This window comes from Heteronotia binoei, chromosome 21 (genome assembly GCF_032191835.1).
Source record: "Heteronotia binoei isolate CCM8104 ecotype False Entrance Well chromosome 21, APGP_CSIRO_Hbin_v1, whole genome shotgun sequence".
Lineage (NCBI taxonomy): Eukaryota > Metazoa > Chordata > Lepidosauria > Squamata > Gekkonidae > Heteronotia > Heteronotia binoei.
In genome coordinates, this window is record NC_083243.1 from 123,361,802 (window position 1) to 123,382,684 (window position 20,883).

At 42.8% G+C, this 20,883-nt stretch overlaps 1 protein-coding gene across 6 annotated transcripts in view; it reads left to right on the plus strand.

Moving 5' to 3' along the window:
• The window catches only part of ANO5 (anoctamin 5), a 95,506-nt gene that overhangs the window by 57,180 nt on the left and 17,443 nt on the right, over positions 1–20,883 (plus strand). For all 6 annotated transcript variants that reach the window (XM_060261479.1, XM_060261481.1, XM_060261477.1 and 3 more), the window contains 7 exons: positions 2,519–2,803; positions 3,759–3,872; positions 4,690–4,805; positions 7,860–7,994; positions 9,484–9,589; positions 9,683–9,743; positions 10,955–11,106. In XM_060261479.1, the coding sequence (XP_060117462.1) occupies positions 2,519–2,803; positions 3,759–3,872; positions 4,690–4,805; positions 7,860–7,994; positions 9,484–9,589; positions 9,683–9,743; positions 10,955–11,106 (969 nt within the window). The remainder of the gene's footprint in view (positions 1–2,518; positions 2,804–3,758; positions 3,873–4,689; positions 4,806–7,859; positions 7,995–9,483; positions 9,590–9,682; positions 9,744–10,954; positions 11,107–20,883) is intronic.

The window sequence follows — 20,883 nt, forward strand, 5'->3', positions numbered from 1 at the left end:
ATGCGGGACAGGCAGATCCGGCCACAGTGGCTGCAGGGAAAAGTCTGATTTGGGGTTGGTGCTGTAGCAGTGTGATTCTTCCTCAATCTCCTTTTGTCCTCAAGACCAGCTATGCGTGCGTTCTCAAAGGAAGAGACAGCCTGGTGGATGGTGTGCCTCCATGCTTTGCGATCTGAGGCTAGGTCAGACCACTGGTGATGGTTGATGCGACAGGTGCCAAGGGATTTCTTCAAGGAGTCCTTGTATCTCTTCTTTGGTGCCCCTCTATTTCGATGGCCGGTGGAAAGTTCGCCATACAGAGCAATCTTGGGAAGGCGGTGGTTTTCCATCCTAGAAATATGCCCTGCCCAGCGCTGCTGCGTCTTCAACAGCAGTGCCTCGATGCTTGTAACCTCCGCCCTCTTGAGGACTTCAGTGTTGGTCACAAAGTCACTCCAGTGGATGTTGAGGATGGTGCAAAGGCAGCGCTGATGAAAGCGCTCAAGGAGTCGCAGGTGATGACGGTATAAAACCCACAATTCGGAGCCGTAGATGAGGGTTGTCATCACAACCGCTTTGTAAACATTGATCTTTGTGCCTTTTTTCAGATGCTTGTTGCTCCACACCCTTTTATGCAGTCGGCCAAATGCACGGTTTGCCTTTGCCAGCCTGTTGTCAATCTCCTTGTTGATCTTGGCATCTGAGGAGATGATGCACCCCAGGTAGCTGAACTGCTCGACTGTCTTCAGAACTGATTCACCCACAGCGATGCAGGGAGGGTGATAATCTTCCTGGGGTGCCGGCGGGTGGAGATCGTAAAGAGAATTGGCGCGAGAACGCAGCCTTGCTTTACACCTGTGCCTATTGGGAAGGGCTCCGAGAGGTCGTTGCAGTGTCTGACACTTTAGCCCTGTTCAAGGTGTGTACACATTAGCCCTGTTCACATTTTACGTGTTAGAACTATTCACACATGTACATTCTGCCTCTGCATATGCACATCAATTTGTAAGAAAGACCCAATATGTGTTCACTTTATGAATGATCCAGGGACCAGTACCTGGATAAATGTGGAGTTTGCATCACATGTTCGGCCATACTTTTGCCCAAGGACTATGATTTTCAGTAAATCCCCATGTTGCAATGGACGGTATACAGGTTGGCATCTGCACCATGCCAGTTATGGGCAGTTGGCCCTTATGGACTGTTGCTATGCTGAACCAAGCCAGGCTCAGGGCATCTCTTCTTGGATTACTACATGACTGGTAGCTCCTGCTCACAGAATCCTAAAGACTCCTGATTGTGCTTCATCTCCTTTGCTGCATCGTCACTGCAGACAAACAGCTGCAACCCCGTCTTCATGGAGACACAAACAGCAACCAAGGGGAAGCCATGCTCCTGGAGGTTTTCAATAAGGACAACACATCCCACATTCCAGCACTCTTGCATATGTAAATGTGAACTACCCAGCTTAAACAAAGGAATATCTGCAGCACTTGCAGATGAACAAAAGACTCTTCTGGTCACCTATCCAGGAAAATCACTTCTGTCAATAGATCATTGTTGGACAGATCCCTCTCCATCACCCACCTCCTCTCTTCCCAATTTCTTTTTTTCCATATGTTTCCCCAAGAGGTCTCACAATAGCAAACATTAGACTCTAAATTACCCACATTGTTTTAAGCATATGATCCACTCAGATAAGCTATTATCACTCTCTGGGTGTCTTTTGTCAAAACATCCTAGGAATCATTATTCTGTCAGGAAGCCCCATTGAGGGTTCTTGCCTCAGGTTATGAATTTGGGTATTTAAGGCAGATCCCTCTGCCATTCAGGTGTGACTCTTTACAGACCCTTACCTTTTTCTGGAAGAGTTATCCCCATTCCTGATCAGTTTAGGTCCATTACTGGTCCTAAACTGGTCATTTCATGCTACCCTCCCCCTCACTCTCATCCTCACTGCGGACTCTCTGCTTCTCTCCAGGATAGGTAAAATATAACCCCCTCAACGATATCTCCTGCTAATGCAAATGTCCTTGTCATTTCATATCAATTTTTTCTAGTTCTGAATTGCTTATGCTGAACGTGTGGTTTTTTTAAATCTTGTATGTTTGACGTTTTCCTCAATAAATATAATTTGCTTTAATTTTAAAACTCTCTTCATTAACGAAGGGTTTCTTGGAAAAAACTGACTCTGGTAGACACAGGTACTGCTCCCGTGCTATTTTTGCCATCTTGCCCTCCTAACTAAAATTCCCCAAATTTATACAAAAAGGCAATTTGGTTAACAGTACATAAGAATTACTCAACACACTTAGAAAATAATCAAGTGTATACTACACAGCTTGGATGTGCATTCACTGTAACTTGTGAACAGGGCTTATATACACATTTATCGGATGCTGTTCATGGTTCTCCAGCATACATCCTCAAGGTGTTCACTTAAGGGGGAAAAAACAGATATGTATCTTCTTCAAGTGGTATGGTTTTTACTGTTCAGTACTGCTTAGTTTAACATCAGTCATTATCTCTTCATTTGTAGGAATCTGAAAATGGCAAAACTTATTTTGTGAAGATTCATGCACCGTGGGAAGTCTTGACTACATATGCTGAAGTGCTGAATATCAAAGTGCCCATAAAGGAAAATGATATCACTTGTGCTGTAGACAACCCCCTCGACTGTATGACTCAGCCATTCAGGCTACCTGAGAATGTGATGCATCCAGAACCAGACTACTTCACAGCCGCATTCAGCAAGGAAAGGCAGGAACTCTATCTCATTCGTGATGAACAGACATTTTTCTCTCCATCAGTTAGAAACAGAATTGTGAGTAGTGATGCCAATCAGTTCTGGCTCAAAGACCCACCCTTCTATAATCCACCCATTATAAAAATGGTACAACATTACATTTCCTTTGCAATTCTGCACCAACACCAAGTCTCATATTATGAGAAAAACATCATTGGTTTGTGTAAGGGAAAAGTTCAGAAGCATGAGGTAGGTGGCTCAGTTAACCCACAGCATAGAAAGTTCTTTGTAACTCACAGACTTGGAACAAATGCAAGTTTGTTCATGAAATTTGGCCAGTCCTAATAGATCTTTCTGGTACACAAACATAAATGGGGTAAAGTATGGCTACAAATAAGTGCTAAGTTTAAATATTTATAAGCACAGATTTAAGAAATATCCCAGTATATCAGGCAAGATTCTGGCTCTGAGAAACATATTCTTTTATCCCCCAAATACTTGCACCTTGGGAAAGGATTATAGTCCTTGGATTTAAAAAGAGGAGGATCTCAGCAACATGGGCCCACTGCTGATATGAGATCAAGCTACTCACAACTGTCAATGCTGGCACCATTAACAGTCTGGAGTTTATAATATAATAGAAGAATGTCAGCATCAATTATTGTAGGTGCTGTAAAATTCAAAATCCCAGATCCAGCAAACATCCACACATATGTGTAGATGGTTAGGGAATCATTTGTGCAATTGGGTGCCATATGTGTGGTTTTCTTCTGATCCAATGCCAAAGTTGTATGCAAGGAAGCTAGTATGCCCATTATTTGTTCAGGAGGCAGTACATGGAGGGGACTTATTCAGTCCTTCACTTTCTCTGCCCAACAAGTGCTCACACTGAGAGGTTGGTTTTTAAAAGAGGGGTTAGTTATTCTTCATTGGGTCAGACCAAGAAAAGTTAGGAGAGCTGGAGCTTGCTTTTCAGCTTTCATGGAACTATGAAGGTGGGTTCAGTATTAATATTAAACTGTGGTGCTTTTAGGTTTACTATATTTTATCAAGATGTCCCTATGGAACGGAAGAAGGGAAGAAGAAGTTTGGGATTAAAAGACTGCTAAACAATGGTACCTACACTGGTGCTTACCCTCTCCATGATGTAAGTATTTAGACTTCCCCTATTTTCTTTGGCACCTTTGTTTTTGAAAGCTGCATTTTTACTGACACCATGATCTGCTCTGCCTTGTAGTCAATATGCAAGTAATAACTGTAATCTTCTGTAATTGTGACTATTACTGTGGAAATTGCTTATGACATATGTGTATAAAGACATTTAGCTGAGCTAAGATAGCACCTGTGCAACCCTCTGGGGAGGATAGGAAGAGGGGGAAGGTAAATTTCAGATGTGCTGTCAAACTGGGATGACAAGGTAGCACTGGAGTTTAATGATACAGTGCCATCTGGTGGTGGATGTTGAGCACTGGTGCACATTTTGGGATTTCATTTCTTTATTTTTGTTCAAAGTCTGCCAGGGTATATAATTTGTTACAAAGACTACATTTGGGAAAATGTTACCTTAATTCTATTATACTGAGCTTCTAGCTGATGCTTTTTTTATTAGCTGTTGTTTAAACAGAATTTAAAAAAGAACTAGAATGTTTGTTATTTTATTTTCTTTATTTTTTATGTTTGAGAATTTGATTTTTTTTTTCACACGTAGGTTCCATTTATAGCAATGAATTCCTCTCATAGTTTCATATAAAATAAGTTCATAGTGTATACTACAATCCTCTGAATATTGGTGGCTTCCTCCACTCTACTGTATACATACTGCAATCCAAAATGACACTCCTGGTATTTATTTGGAATTTGGAGAGAGAAAAAGGAAGTGTTGTGACATTTAAAACCTGTGATACCAGTCATTTAATGACCTGCTTATGTTTTGTTGCTTTATCTATGTATTCACATGGATGCAGTGCCAGTACTGGAAGAAGTCAAATGATCCAAAGTGTGACAATGAAAGATATACACTATACACGGAATGGGCAAGGTTTTTCCAGTTTTACAAAGAACAGCCATTGGATCTTATCAGGTGAGCCCTTGTTTATATTTGACAGTCTGGCACTTTTGCACTACATAATGTGGGCAGATGGATGGCAGATGGGTAGGTAGGTACACATTGATTTGTAAATTACTCCTTAATAAGTTCAGGAGGCACTTTGGAACACTCACCCCATCCCAAAAGACCTCCCCCTCCATGGTTTTCTAAGTCAGGGATTAGCAATCTTTTTGGCTCAAGTGATGAAAAAAACACAGTGTATACGAAGGGGAAGGCATGAAAGCCTGCATAGTGTAGCAGATAAGAGTGTCAGATTAGGCTCTTAGGAGACCTGAGTTCAAATCCTCCTTTCAGCCATGAAAGCTGCTTGGGTGACTTTGCTCTTGCCACATACTCTCAGCATAACCTACCTCACAAAGTTCTTGTAGTAGTAGTAGTAGTTGATTCCACCAGACTAAGACCAAGGCCAAAAAGGCCATGGCCCTGGTCGAGGCTAGTTGGACATCCTTTGGGCCAGGGGCGGTCAGCAGATGTTGGGGGCCAGATTGTAGTGTTCTCCGGGGCATATATGGGGAGAGGCAATCCTGTAGATATGTCAGTCCCAGACCATGTAAGGGTTTGAAAGTTAAAACTAAAACCTTGAAACTGATCCAGTACTCAGTTGATACCAGTGCAGTTTGCACAGTGCTGGCTGGATGTGTGCATGGCTAGGCAGTGTTATCAACAGCCAAGCAGTTGCATTCTGAACCAGCTGGAGTTTCCAGATCAGTCACAAGGGTAAGCCTGCGAGTTACAGTAATCCAAGCTGGAAGTGACAGTTGCATGGATCACTGTAGCTAGGTCCTGGGGGATAGGTAGGGCACTAGCTGCCTGGCCTGCAGAAGATGGTAAAAGGCAGACCAAGCAACTGCTGTGACCTGTGCCTCCATTGAAAGTGAGGCATCCAGTGTCACTCCCAAACTCTTCACCTTCTGAGCCAACATTGAAGACATACCATCTAGGGTTGGGAGCTGGATTCCCGATCCTAATCCCCTCCTCCCAGCCCAGGTACAGGTCCTCCATTTTAGCTGGATTAAGCTTCAATCAACTTTGCCTCAACCATCCCACCACAGCTTCTAAGGCCAAGGTCAGATGGCTCAGGGCAGAGTCTGAGTGGCTGTCCATCAACAGATAAAGCTGGGTGTCATCCGCATATTGATGACAACTCAGCCCAAAACCTCAGGCAATCTGGGCAAGGGGGTGCATGTAGATGTTTAACATCATTGGTGAGAGAATAGCTCCCTGACGTACACTGCATTCCAGTGGGCACCGCGTGGAGGTCTGCTTGCCAAGAGCCACCCTTTGTGAGGAAAAACCCCTTACAGAACATCATAATCACCAGCTTGGTTGCCAGAGCACCGGGAGAAGTAGCTCATACACGTCTGGCCAGAGAGTGTGAGTGAACCTATCCAGGGGTGAAAGGGACTTATGCAGTACTAGCAGCCATAACGCTATGAAGGCACTCAAGACCGGTACAAGAGTGCCCACCAGGAGAACAGAGGGCTTTCCGCCATTCTGTATGATGTCCATCTCGGCCATGGAGCGGAGGAGACTGTGCCGCCAGGAGCTATCTAGGCGAACGGTTTTGAAGCACTGACCATGGAATCCACTGTGGAGGGCTAACACCACACACAGCCATCTTCCTACCAGGCCAGACTCCATTCCAGTGAAGCGAACAGCTCACGTACTCGCCAGATGTCACCTGTGATTGTAGGCAATCGACCCACCCCAGGCATGGCTAATTGCCCAACCGCCACTGTCTTTGTCCAGCGGAACTCAAGACAAAGACTGGTGCCAAGAAGAAGACAGAAGAAGAGGTAGACCATCTTCAGCCAGAGCCAAGTTCCTTTGTGTAAACCGGGTGTTACCTTAGATAACAATTTGGCCCTCTAGTGTCACCCTCTTAGAAAAGTGTGATAGACTCAAGCACACCTCCACTCAGTGATTTCCCCCATTCTTTCCTATACTGTCCCCTTGGAGCACCCCCACCCTGGTCCATTTCAACCTGAAAGTTCACTCAGGTATCCAGGACCCAAGCCTGTTCATTGGTCAGGAATGGGCACCCAATTAGGTGCCACCAATGAACTTTCTATTGGCTATCGCAGTAGTCCAGCTCTTATGGTCACTGCGAAGCCTTCCCTTTTTGGGAGGTCAAGCATCAGCTGACCACCTTCCTCCTCCCTCGTACCTCCCATCCCCTAAGGGCTCAAGATAGCCCTTATAACCTGTGGACTAGCTACCCACAGGTGTGATTCTAGCAGTATCCCAATTCCGCTGTCTAGATCCATCCCCGATTCCTGATCAGTTTCGGGTCCCCTCTCCCACTTCCTCGCTCATCGTCATTGGAGCCTTCCTTGAAGACTATGATCAATAAATATCACCCTGTTCGTCTACCCATGTGTTTCCCTATCTCTCTCTCTATTTTTCTTAGGACTGTATGTATGATTTTATGAGTATTTTATCTTGTATGGAAGCCTATATTTTTCTGGAATAAATTTTAATTGTTTTACTTAATTAGAGTCCCTAATATTTTTAAGCATTAATTTCTGGACGTGGAATCCTGTATACACAGGTAAAAGATCCTGATTAAGCCAGGTGCCCACCTGACAATTCCCCAACCTCTTTTTGAGGGCATTTTGGCTTACACCTTTGTCCCCGACCACAGGAAAAGTGGTGAGAAAGTGCTAGTAGTGAGCTAGACTCTTTTTTCTAGGGATTGAGAGAGCTCAGAGAACTGTGACTGGCCCAAGTTCACCCAGCTGGTTTCATGTGGAAGAGTGAGGATTGATCCGGGTTCTCCAGAGTAGAATCCACCACTCTGGCTCTCTAATAATTAAATTTCAAGTATTTGATCCAGTCAGCATGTCAAATGCACATTTTCAAACTGGGTTTAGGAGGGTTTTTTTTAAAACACGCACACACACACCAATAACATTGCGTTCAAACTCAGTCCTGTTCTTTACTTTGCAGTTAATCTCTTGCAGATCTGCCTTTTAAAAAAAGTTGCTAATTATTGTTTTCTTTTTTTAATGCATTACTTGCCTACAGGAAGTATTATGGAGAGAGGATTGGAATCTATTTTGCCTGGCTGGGATTCTACACTGAGATGCTGTTCTTTGCAGCTGTAGTTGGCTTTGTCTGTTTTCTATATGGTGCATTCACAATGAATGAAAATATGAGTAGGTGTGTAACTAACTTCATAGACCTTCACCAAAGTGAATTTATGATGAAGTGGCTGATGGAAGCTATCTATTCCTTTTCTTGTGTATTCCTTTTACTATGTTTTTGTTCACTATGTATAATCATAGCCTAATGTTATTGATAGAATATATTATACTAATACAAACTATTTTATACACACGTGCACACACACACAAAAATGGAATAAGGCACATTGTGAAAATAAATACAGTGGGTTCTAGAAAGATGGTCTGGTCTGGGAGAGTGCCCCTGCTTTAGGCACTCAGTGTAAATTTGCTGTGGCATCATGGCATGATGATGATCACACAGATGCTGAAGCTCAGCATTCCTTTTATCTGCAGCACATTGTTGCTGCCTTTTCATGTCGTATTCAGCCTTGCAGCATTCAGCATCTGTGTGTGCTTGTGTGATCTGGTGGGGTTTTTTTTGTTTTGGGGGTTTTGGGGCCTGGCATGGTTGTATTATGGTATAGAGTATTTGCCTCAAGGTGGAAGCTTTCTGTAGGGGAAGTGATCTGACTTCAGCTTTCCATCTCCTCCCCCCTCCCAGCAGCCTCTACCTAGGAAAAGGATAGTATTTCTCCACAGTGGAGACCAAAGCAGCTTACATCATTCTCTCCCCCTTTTGATCTACCCTGTGAGGTAGGTTAGGTTGAAAGTATGTGAGTCGTCCAAAATAACACAGTCATCTTTCTCAGCAAGAACCTATTATAAGGGGGCTGCTGTTGAACAGTAGCCAGCAGCCAGGCCTAGTTAAGTCATGCTAGTCAGTTGGCATCAAGTCACCTAGGGGGTGCTGCCTGGTCTAGGGTTGCCAGCCTCCAGGTGGAGCCTGAAAATCTCCTGGTATCACAACTGAACTCAAGACAACAGATGCTTTGAAGGGATTATATTTAGCTGAGACCTCTCCCTTTCCCAAGCTCTGGCTTCCTTAGGCTCCACCACAACATCTTCAGGAATTTCCCACCAACCTGGAACTGGCAAGGACTGGGCCCAATGAGTTATCCCTCAAAGGCCAAAATAGGCCTGGAAAGGGCCTCCTTCCCCTGCCTTTTACTGACAGAACCAAGCTTAGAAAACTATGGTTGCCTAGCAACAGCCACTGAGGGAAAAGTGAGTGGTCAGTGAAGGCAGCTTTCCCAGGGACCTCATCTGTCCTGGGACTGAAAGGTGGAGTTGCTCTCCATTGAGATTAAGCAACACGCAGCTCAACCAATGAAGGGTGAGGTGAGTCCTTGGCAACATGGCTTGCCTTTTTTAGATATATAGAGAGATGATACAATTTATGACTCTAATGCAGAATTATGCACAATTATGTGGGTACAACATGACCTATAATTGTGCATGGAAAATAAGGATTTGTGAACTAACAATTTTGTCTCCTGCATAAAGTCAAATATCAGTATTTGCAAAAAATCCAGCATTTATTTGTGTTCTTGCTTAATTAAATTAGACATATTTGTCTTCCTCAGCCAAGAAATCTGTGATACTAATATAGGAGGAGATATTATCATGTGTCCACTATGTGATAAAAAATGTGATTACTGGAGGCTGAACTCCACTTGTGAATCTTCACAGGTCAGTAGCCATTCCTGCAGTGTTTGTAACTAAATAAAAGTACAGTTTTCTGGTGCTGTTTCATGCAAAAATTTACTTGTGTTTCTGTTACAGTATTCCCATTTGTTTGATAATGTGGCAACCCTGTTTTTTGCAATTTTTATGGGCATCTGGGGTAAGTATATTTGTTAGTGTTACTTAAATAACAGTACAGTTGAGCAGTTTTAGCTGAGTAGTATTACTCCATATAATCATGAACTTTTTCACCATAGTATTATGTCATCAATAGTAAATTCTAGAGATGGGCATGAACTGCGAAAATGATGGGTTGTGTTGGTTCATGGTTCATTTTATTTCCCAAACTGGTTCATAGTTTGTTTGGTTCAGGAGGTGTAGAACAGCCCTGTCATGATTTAGGGATACTAAACTCACCAGGAGTCTTCAGCAGGCTCTCCTCCACTCACTCTCCAAGTTTGGCAAAAAGTGAACTTTGAATGTCCAAGTTAAAGTCCTCCAAAGTAGGTGCCCCAGGAAAGCTCAGCCTCAGTTCTCTCATGACAACTAACTCTTCTCTCTTCATGCTGCATAGTGAAAGCAGCTGAGTCAGGGTGTCTACTCCCAAAGAGCATAATGGGAGCTCCATGATTGGCTCCTAGGGCTGACAATCAAGCTATGTACAACTGCTTATGGATATTTCTAGGGCTTCCAGAAGTTCATCCCCAGTGTTGCCTAGAAATTGATTGGATTGGTGCCAGGCTGTCTGGAAAAATGAACAAGCCACCAAGGATCAAACCAGTTCAAAACAAACCAGAAACCAGCCTTGTTCATGCTTGAACCACAGGTTTTTTTTTTTCAGTTTGTGCCTATCCCTAGTAAATGCTTTGCAAAATCCCATGCTGCATTACAACTTGAATCAGATATATGTCTACATAAAGAATCAGTGTTTGCCCATTCTTAAATATACCAAATCCTAAGATGCAGTGCAACTAACAGTACGTAAAATATGCACATACATCCAGTACAAGTGAAAAATAATGAATATGACTAATTTCGCAGTAGATCCCAACATTTCAGAGAAACTCCTTGGTTGAACATAAATAAATGAAACCATTTCTCCAAGGGAAGTCTAAGCAGTAATAGTATTTTGTATATAAGCATCTAGCTCAGGGGTGGCCAACGGTAGCTCTCCAGATGTTTTTTGCCTACAACTCCCATCAGCCTCAGCCATTGGCCATGCTGGCTGGGGCTGATAGGAGTCGTAGGCAAAAAACATCTGGAGAGCTACTGCTGGCCACCCCTGATCTAGCTGATCACAGAGAGACATATACTTAATTTTCAATGAAGATGTCTTGGGCAGGTTAGTTCTTGATTACTTTCTCATTGCAGTTACACTGTTCTTGGAATTCTGGAAGCGGCGACAAGCTCGGCTTGAATATGAGTGGGACTTAGTTGATTTTGAGGAGGAACAGCAGCAGCTCCAGCTGAGGCCAGAGTATGAAGCAAAATGTACTCAAAAGAGAAAGAATCCAGTAACTCAGGTAATTTGAAAAAAATGTGACCTACATACTAGAAGATTCTAGTTACCCAAATTAAGAACTGTACCAGGCTGGTCCCTAAAACCTGATATAGAATAGAGTTATGACCTGAGGACATGGCAGAAATGGGTTGTTTTGCCCAAACCACAGAAAAATGCAGCCATGCAAATAGTGAAAATCAAGGTGTGATTGATGCAAATTGGAATCTGACGAGAGCTATAGCATCAATTTCAAATTAACCAGGCTCTCTGAAGTGGCCACCATACATCATTTTAGAAGAGAAACCAATATCTGAAAAATAGTTGGCCCCCTGAGATCGGAATAAAGAGTCAGATACAATGCATTGGTATAAACTTGGGCCACTTTATTAAACATCATAATAAATGGCAAGGGCACCCAACCAGCGGCCTGGCCAGGGCTAGGGGTCACCACGACCGCTCCCCTGCCATTAGTGGGCGAGAAACCCAGCCCCCCAGCCGGAGCTGTGTGACTCAGCTCCCGCCAGGCAGGCCCAGCAGGGAGGCACGCACCAGAGGGCCCAAATCCAGATGCACATCTCAATGGAAAGGCACCCTCTAGCTGAGCCTCCAGGACGGTCTGCATTCTCCACACCCCAGGTCACCAAACCCCAAGGTTGATCATGCCAGACCCCTAATTCCCCAAAAGGGGGATGCTTCACAGTCCTCTCCTAGTCGCATAGTGCCCTAAACCCCAAAAACCTGCCACTACTAAGGCCAAGCCTCTACTTAGGGCTTAGCGCCCACCGGGAGGCCCAAAGCCACCTGCAACCCTTGCCACAAATCTCTCAGAAAAAGCATATTACCCTTTTCTGAGAGATGCACCTCATCCCCTCTGTAGAGGTCAGGAAATTTCGATGAAATGTCCGGATGGGGCAGATAGTGGCCCAACCCCTCTTCCAACACCTTCTTAAACTCCTTATTAGCCTTATACCGGGCCCTCTCAATAGCTGCAGGGTTCCAAGCACAGCACCACACAAGGCAGGGCAGCATGGCTGACCAAATTATGGTGGTCCCAGGCCATCGCTCCCTAATGTGTTGAAAACCATCGCTGGCCTGCCAAACTAAGGCCTTGCCCTTTAAAAGCCCCAGATCATTGCCTCCCAGGTGAACTATTAAAACCTAAGGAGGAGGACCCACACTATCTTGAAATAACAAAGGCAGCAGGCCCGGCCACTGAAGGCCCCGGCGCCCCCGCCATTCAATACAAACATGTTGGCTGAGTCCCGCACAGCCCATTCCAAAAATGTGCTGAAGCACTTGAAAGCAGAACATGATACAGAGCAGCCCATTGGCAATGCTCTATCCATGTAAAATTGGCCCTCAAAGAAAACCCCAAAAGCTCAAAATCATCGGGATGCACTGGTAGAAGGCGAAATGCAGATTTAATATCGCATTTTGCCAACTCTGCGCCCACTCTGCAGCGTCTCACCACAGCAACAGCCTGGTCGAAGCTAGTATACCTAACCGAGCATAAGTGCTCAGGAATCCTATCATTCACAGACTTTCCCCTGGGAAAGGAGAGATGGTGAATCAAACGAAATTCACCAGGCACCCTTTTTGGCACCACACCTAAAGGCGAAACCCTAAGAGTACCCGCTGGAGGATGTAAAAAAGGACCCAAGATCCTACCCTCCGCCAATTCCTTGGCAGTCTTGTCTCTAACAACCTGTTCTAAACCCTTAACTGACTTAAGGTTCCCAGACATAAATGGGACTTGAGGCCCCTGAAAAGGGATCCTAAAACCAACTTTAAAACCATCCAACAAATACAAACTGTCAGTCCTTCGAGGATAACTTGACAGCCAATGCTCAAGAGGCCCCACCCTTATCGGGCTGGGCCCCTTTTCCAGCTGGATAGGATCCACCACCCCCACCAGGCTTCTTCGCATTCTTACGTCCCCGAGCTCTGGGGCAGTTGTCAAAGGAGTGGGACCCACCACACATGGGGCATTCGTGCTTGAACTGGCAAGCCTTCCTGCTACACACTCCCAATCTTGTAAGCCTCTATCATGTCACCCCGCAGTTGACATTTCTCCATGAAGAAATGTTAAATGCTTGGGGCTCTTTAGCTTGGAGAAATGTCGACTGCGGGGTGACATGATAGAGATTTACAAAATTATGCATGGGATGGAGAAGGTAGAGAAAGAAGTACTTTTCTCCCTTTCTCGCAATACAAGAACTCGTGGGCATTCAATGAAATTGCTGAGCAGTCAGGTTAGAATGGATAAAAGGAAGTACTTCTTCACCCAAAGGGTGATTAACATGTGGAATTCACTGCCACGGGAGGTGGCGGTGGCTACAAGCATAGCCAGCTTCAAGAAATGGTTAGATAAAAATATGGAGCAGAGTCCATCAGTGGCTATTAGCCACAGTGTGTGTGTGTGAATGTATATATATATATTTGGCCACTCTGTGACACAGAGTGTTGAACTGGATGGGCCATTGGCCTGATCCAACATAGCTTCTCTTATGTTCTTAGCAACATCTGCCTTCCGGTATTAACTCGTAGTAGCCCCTCCCCCAAATCCTTCCCAGAACCGGATTATTTTGTTACCTGCTCCTTTGAGGTGTTTTTTGAGTTCTCCGGTTTCACCTCGTAGTTATCTCCCTCTGGATAGTTCTGCTGCGATATTAACCAACTTCCGGATGTCTGAAGGCTGTCCCAGAGCAAAAAGAGCCTCAGACATCCGGTTTACGGTCGCCTTTCTTTTTTTTTACTACTTAGCAATGTGCGCATAACTGCATAATGTTTCAACCTAGTGGAAGGGGGGAAAAGAACTGCATGGTGCCATCATGTGGACAGCAAAAGATGGTTTCACTGTGAAGTGATTCGAATTGGCAGTTTGATTGATAATATCCAGAACAAAGATATTCGAAACAGCACCGGGTCAGTTTAACCTGGACTCAACACGCTGTGTGAAAAGGGCCTTAATGTTATTACCTCTATTCACTTCTCTTACTGGTTACCCAAGGGTGGCAGTGGGGGGGGGGGATTAACATGTTTGTGGTGCATTTTTGGTCATCTTTTTACTTGCGTTTCAGCCATATACCTGCTTCCTAACCAAGGTGCATTTCCCTAGCCCATAGATGAAGATCACTCCTACTTGTCTCCCTCTTACAAATACTAATTGAGAACAGCAAATGTAATTAAACCATTAGTATCATTCCTCAGAAGCCTGGTGAGCTTCTGTAGCTGGAAGAGCAGAAGTTGGTGGGAGACTAAAGTAGATCACTTTTGTGGAGGGGAAGGTGAGTCTTTGTTCTGTGTGCTGAGCCCTTGTACTGGAAGCACATTATTTACTAGGCTGATTTTTGATTTTTGATGAAAATAGAGAGCTAGTATAGCAGTTGGAACAAGGATCCCCAATCACAAAATGGCTGCTAGGTATCTGTGTAGGTTTTCCCAATAAGCCTGGAGAAAAATATATTGTCCCTTTAACAGTGTGGAAATGTGCAGCTGAAGCTTTCCATAGCATGGAGGTAAATAACAGCAGCTTGGAGAGAACTCCAACCATATTAAATATTTATTTATTTATTTATTTATTGGATTATTTCCTGCCCTCCCCTCCGAAGCAGGCTCAGGGCAGCTCACAACAGTCAAGACTAAAACAATAAAACAATGAATAAACATTGGAGTTTTGACAATTAAATTGATATTAACAATTAAATAGTTTAAAACAATTTAAAACAGTTTTGGTGCTAGTATTTTAATACGTTCAGTGACATTCAGCTGAAGGCAAGTTGAAATAGTACTGTTTTTTATTAGGTTTATTAGGTTTAATTCTGAGAGTTTGGAGAAAAGATAAATGTTCAGAGATGAAGAGAAGTGCATTCTACATATGCTTAGTAGTATTTTTTCCATATACTCAAAAGTGTGATCACTAACATTCATGAAACCTTGACATTTTTTATCCTTTCAGTAGTAAATGGAAGATGAAGTACTAATGAACACTATGAGAGTATATGCTGAAAGCAGGAACTCCCACGTCTTCTTTGTCTTCCTCAGTTCTACCAGAAAGCCCTGCCAGACCTACTTCACTGTATCCACAACACACACAACTATCACTTATTCTTGCCTTTTGCATTCTAACCAGTACACCACATGATTATCTCCTCACCAATAAGGAGCTCCCTTATTTTGACTGGAAATTTACAGTGGCTTTTTTTCCAAAGCTATGTTTCTAGAAAAAGAATTGATGGCCTTCAAACCTGTCCAAAAACACCTTTTTCTAAATTGGAATGCCTTTTCCTAATCTACAACATGTAAGAATCTCTGCAGCTACTCATTCATGAGTAGAATATATTTTGTACTTGAAAATGATATTATTATTCCTCATATGTCCCAGTGTTGAATTCTGGCAGTAAAAAAATATGCAAATTCAAACTAAGAGAACGGAAAAGAAAAATAGGTTGTGATTGAGAAAGTGGTTATGAGTGAAAACCTCAGATACAGCTTTGGGATTGGAAGACTTCCATTGTTTGGCATCAGTGGAGTGGAGTTGATTCAAGGGAAATTTTAAAGCTATTTATCAAAGAACCTAAAATGAGTTAGGGGTCCTAGAGATGGCTGCATTTTGTGTATTAACTTCAGCTGATCGATCAAATCTTGGGTTACAATAAATATGTAAATTTACTTCCAGATTTCCCATGGAGGAGATAGAAAAACAGCTGTCACTGATAGTGTAATGAAAGAAAGCTAGCATGCTTTGATTTCACAACTGGGAGATCACTGGAAACACAGAAGTTCTTTATGGAGGGTGTTCATTTCTAGCCTTATATGTCAATCAGAAACACTGTGAGTAGAACAAAAAAGACCATTAGGTTAGACTGCTGGCACATCTTCATTCGGTTAGATTGCTGGTCCATAATGCCAAGTATCTTATTTCCAACTCTAGGCAACACAAAGCAGTACTATTTGCCATAGTACAAGACCATAAACAATGTCTTTCAGTTACAGTATGTCACAGAAGTGAGTACGCCCCCCCTCACATTTTGTAAATATTTAAGTATATCTTTTCATGTGACAACACTGAAGAAATGACATTTGGCTACAATGTAAAGTAGTGAGTCTACAGCTTGTATAACAGTGTAAATGTGCTGTCCCCTCAAAATTACACACAGCCATTAATGTCTAAACTGCAGGCAACAAAAGTGAGTACACCCCTAAGTGATAATGTCCAAATGGGGCCCAAAGTGTCAATATTTTGTGCGGCCACCATTATTTTCCAGCACTGCCTTAACCCTCTTGGGCATAGAGTTCCCCAGAGCTTCACAGGTTGCCACTGGAGTCCTCTTCCACTCCTCCATGACAACGTCACGTAGCTGGTGGATGTTCGAGACCTTGCGCACCTCCACCTTCCATTTCAGGATACCCCACAGATGCTCAATAGGGTTTAGGTCTGGAGACGTGCTTGGCCAGTCCATCACCTTTACCCTCAGCTTCTTTAGCAAGGCAGTGGTCATTTTGGAGGTGTGTTTGGGGTCGTTATCATGTTGGAATACTGCCCTGCGCTCCAGTCTCCAAAGGGAGGGGATCATGCTCTGCTTCAGTATGTCACAGTACATGTTGGCATTCATGGTTCCCTCAATGAACTGTAGCTCCCCAGTGCCGGCAGCACTCATGCAGCCCCAGACCATGACATTCCCACCACCGTGCTTGACTGTAGGCAAGACACACTTTTCTTTGTACTCCTCACCTGGTTGCTGCCACACACGCCTGACACCATCTGAACCAAATAAGTTTATCTTGGTCTCATTGGACCACAGGACATGGTTCCAAAAATACATGTCTTTAGTCTGCTTGTCTGCAGCAAACTGTTTGCAGGCTTTCTTATGCATCATCTTTAGAAGAGGCTTCCTTCTGGGACGACAGCCCTGCAGACCAATTTGATGCAGCATGCGGCGTATGGTCTGAGCACTGACAGGCTGACCCCCTCCACCCCTTCAACCTCTGTAGCAATTCTGGCAGCACTCATATGTTTATTTCCCAAAGCCAACCTCTGGATATGACGCTGAGCACAGGCACTCAACTTCTTTGGTCGACCTTGGCGAGGCCTGTTCTGAGTGGAACCTGTCCTGTTAAACCGCTGTATGGTCTTGGCCACCATGCTGCAGCCCAGTTTCAGGGTCTTGGCAATCTTCTTGTTACCAAGGTCATCTTTATGTAGAGAAAGAATTTGTTTTTTCAGATCCTCAGAGAGTTCATTGCCATGAGGTGCCATGTGGAACTTCCAGTGACCAGTATGAGGGAGTGAGAGCGATAACCTGCCCCCCCCTTTACACCTGATACCTTGTACCACTAATGAGTCACATGACACCAGGGCGGGAAAACGGCTTCCTGGGCCCCATTTGGACATTATCACTTAGGGGTGTACTCACTTTTGTTGCCAGCAGTTTGGACATTAATGGCTGTGTGTTGCGTAATTTTGAGGGGACAGCACATTTACACTGTTATACAAGCTGTAGACTCACTACTTTACATTGTAGCCAAGTATCATTTCTTCAGTGTTGTCACATGAAAAGATATACTTAAATATTTACAAAATGTGAGGGAGTGTACTCACTGCTGTGACATACTGTATTGCTGATAATTTCCAACTGATATTTTGGGTGATACTCAGGAAAAAAGGATGGATATCTTTTGTATTAAAGATAATAAATAGTTATTAAACAGATGAAGATCATCAAGGTTAAAGGATATAAATGCATTGACATTCTCAAATGCATGTCTAAGCATTGCCTTTCATAACTTTGCTTTCATTCATTGAGTACATAGCAGGATCTACATATTACTGGATATTGTGCTATAGTAATCATTCATCTGGATTTTCCTGCCCAGACTAGAAAATTGAGATGGTGGATTACAACAGTGGTGGACTGAAACATATCAGTTGCTGGGGTTAAAAAGTCAGTTACCATATATTACTTCCCTGAGTACCACATGCGTTCATTTCAATAAATTAAAATCAGAGCATTGTCTTTTGATGACTTCACAACACCTTAAAAGCTTCACAACTAATGAAGACACACAGACTGTTAGCAAGCCTGGTCATAGAATCACAAAGTTGGAAGGGGCCATCTAGTCCAACACCCCACACCCCACTCTATGCAGGATCAGCCTAGAGCATCCCTGACAATTGTCTTGTCTAGCTGCTCCTTAGTCTGCCAGTGAGGAAGGGCTCACCACATCCCTCAGTAGCTGATTCCACTGCTGAACCACTCTTACCATAATTCTCCCCCCCCTAAAGTACAAGACCCAGAACGAACCCTCTGTGGCACCCCACTGGACACCTTTCTTTATTCAGATGAAATGCCATTGACAATTACTCTTTGAGTGCAGTTCTCCAACAAGTTCCCTATCCACCTAACTATACTAGAGTCCAGTTCACTGTCCTCTAGTTTACCCTTCAGAACATTTATTTATTTATTTATTTATTTATTTATTTATTTATTTATTTATTTATTTAAATTTCTATCCCGCCCTCTCCGCAAGCGGACTCAGGGCGGCTAACAACATACATTTTTACAATTTACAATTTAACATCATGGAGAACCCTGTCAAAAGTTTTACTGAAATTCAGATAAACAACATCAACAGCATTCGCTCAATCCAGTAAGCTCATCGCTTGATCAAAAAAGGATATTTTTGTAGGAAAATTAAACACTCCTCTTTTCAAACCCTGTGTTTCTAGAAAAAGAGCTATTGGCCTTCAAACCTGTCCAAAGGCACCTGTTTTTAAATTGGATTAGTTTCTCCTAATCTCCAACATGTAAGCCTCTCTGCAGCTACTCATTCATGAGAGGATTATCTAGACAGTTATGTTCTGCTTTTTTCCTATGTGAATAGGTTTTTGGTCATGTTGAGATAATTTTTTTTTAAACTTCCATTTGTTCACAACTGGCACAATATGCAGCTTGTTCTGTGTAACTTACTCTCTTTTCATATGAAGACTGCTATTGTCCTACCTTCACATGAAGATTGCTATTGAAAGCTTTCTTGTTTGGAAAGCTTTCAGGTCAAACACCCACTTGCCATGACATCCAAATGCAGCTGCGTGGACAAACTGGAGTTTGTTTTCACTCCAGTTTACCCAGGTGGCTGTAGTTCGATGTCACAGCAAATGGATGTTTGATTGAATGATTCCCAGACAAGAATGCTTTCAATCACACTGTGCTTGCACAGGAAAGGAGAAGGGGGGGGGGCACAGAAGGACAACAAGCTGCATTCAAACTTATCATGAACAAATGAGTTTTGTTGTAGCTTTGCCCGTTAGCAAAATTTGGGAGGAAAAACAAATCCATGTGGTCTTTGCTTGAATGTCCCTTCAGCCATCTCTGTATAATCATTGCAAGTGCCTTAAAATGGTAAAAATACAATTTATAAATAACTTCTAAAGTGGTCTCTTATTTTAGTAGGAAAATTACAGCAGTCCCTTTTTAAAACCCTATGTTTCTAGAAAAAGAGTTATTGTCCCTCAAACCTATCCAAAGGCACCTGTTTCTAAAGTTGGAATACCTTCCCCTAACATCCAACATGTGAACTTCCCTGTGGTTAATTATTCATCAGGGGAGTGCATTCTGTATCTGAAAGTGATTTACATCATAACCATATATAAGGAAGTTTTTACATAACCACACTTACTTGTTCTTATAAATGTGCCTCCACATAATAGATAAAATTACCGTCATTATGTATCTGGTGAAACAAGAAGAGGCCTGCTGGGTTAGTTCCAGCATCCTGTTTCCTACAGCAACCTAATGTGTCCATGAAGCCCACAAGCAGGGCATGAAGAAGGCAACAATCCTCTGCTGTTTCTTCTCCCAAGGACCAGTATCAGCAATATATTTCTTCTGGATGAAGAGATCTGTTCATGCTATAATAAATTTATTAGTTTTTAAGGAAGTGGTTCTTAAGACCCATGTTTGTACTTACTGTACTTCTTGGGCTACAGTTGCAAACTAACTCTGCACTACTCTTTCCTTTTCCAACATAAACTACAGCAATTTCACATCAGTTAGCCCTGAAAAAATTATAATTTTGTTTCATATTTAATATTTATATTGGCACTACTGAACTACACATTATTCAGAGGCTAACCCAATTTGCCATCAAACCTCCTTTCCCAGATCACTGAGTTCTTCCTATTCTTTCCAGCATCACAATTCATTGGCAAGAGTCACAATATACTTTCGAATCTTCTCCCACAGATTGAGAATCACTAATTTAAGGTGTTTATATAGACAAACATATTGGATATTTTCCTGTGAAAATATGGCTTTTCCATCTTTAAAATAAACAGGAGTCTTGTAGCACTTTGAAGACTCAAATTCTGAGGAAGTGGACTTCTGAGGAAGTTCATGAAAGCCGATACGAGAATAAAAATATATAAGTTGCTATAAGACTCCTGTTTATTTCTGCTGCAACAGGCTAGCAGTGCTACCTCTCTGCGGTTATTTTCTGTAGCTGTATTTGTCGTGTCATCTTAAAAGTCATCTTAACACTTCTAAATCCATTGACTTGCAGTACAATCCTAAACAGAATTCAATGGACATAGAAAAGTTAAATATAGGATTGTACTGCAAGTCACTTGGGATCACATCATTAAAAACAACCAAGAAATTGCAGGATTTTATCACTTTGGCATGAAGTTTCCAAGTCATGTGAATTTACCCTTCATCTCACTGATTTCAAGGATACTGCCTGCATCATCATCCAGCCAAGAATTCTGATTTAATCAGATTGTGGATCTGGTAATAAGACG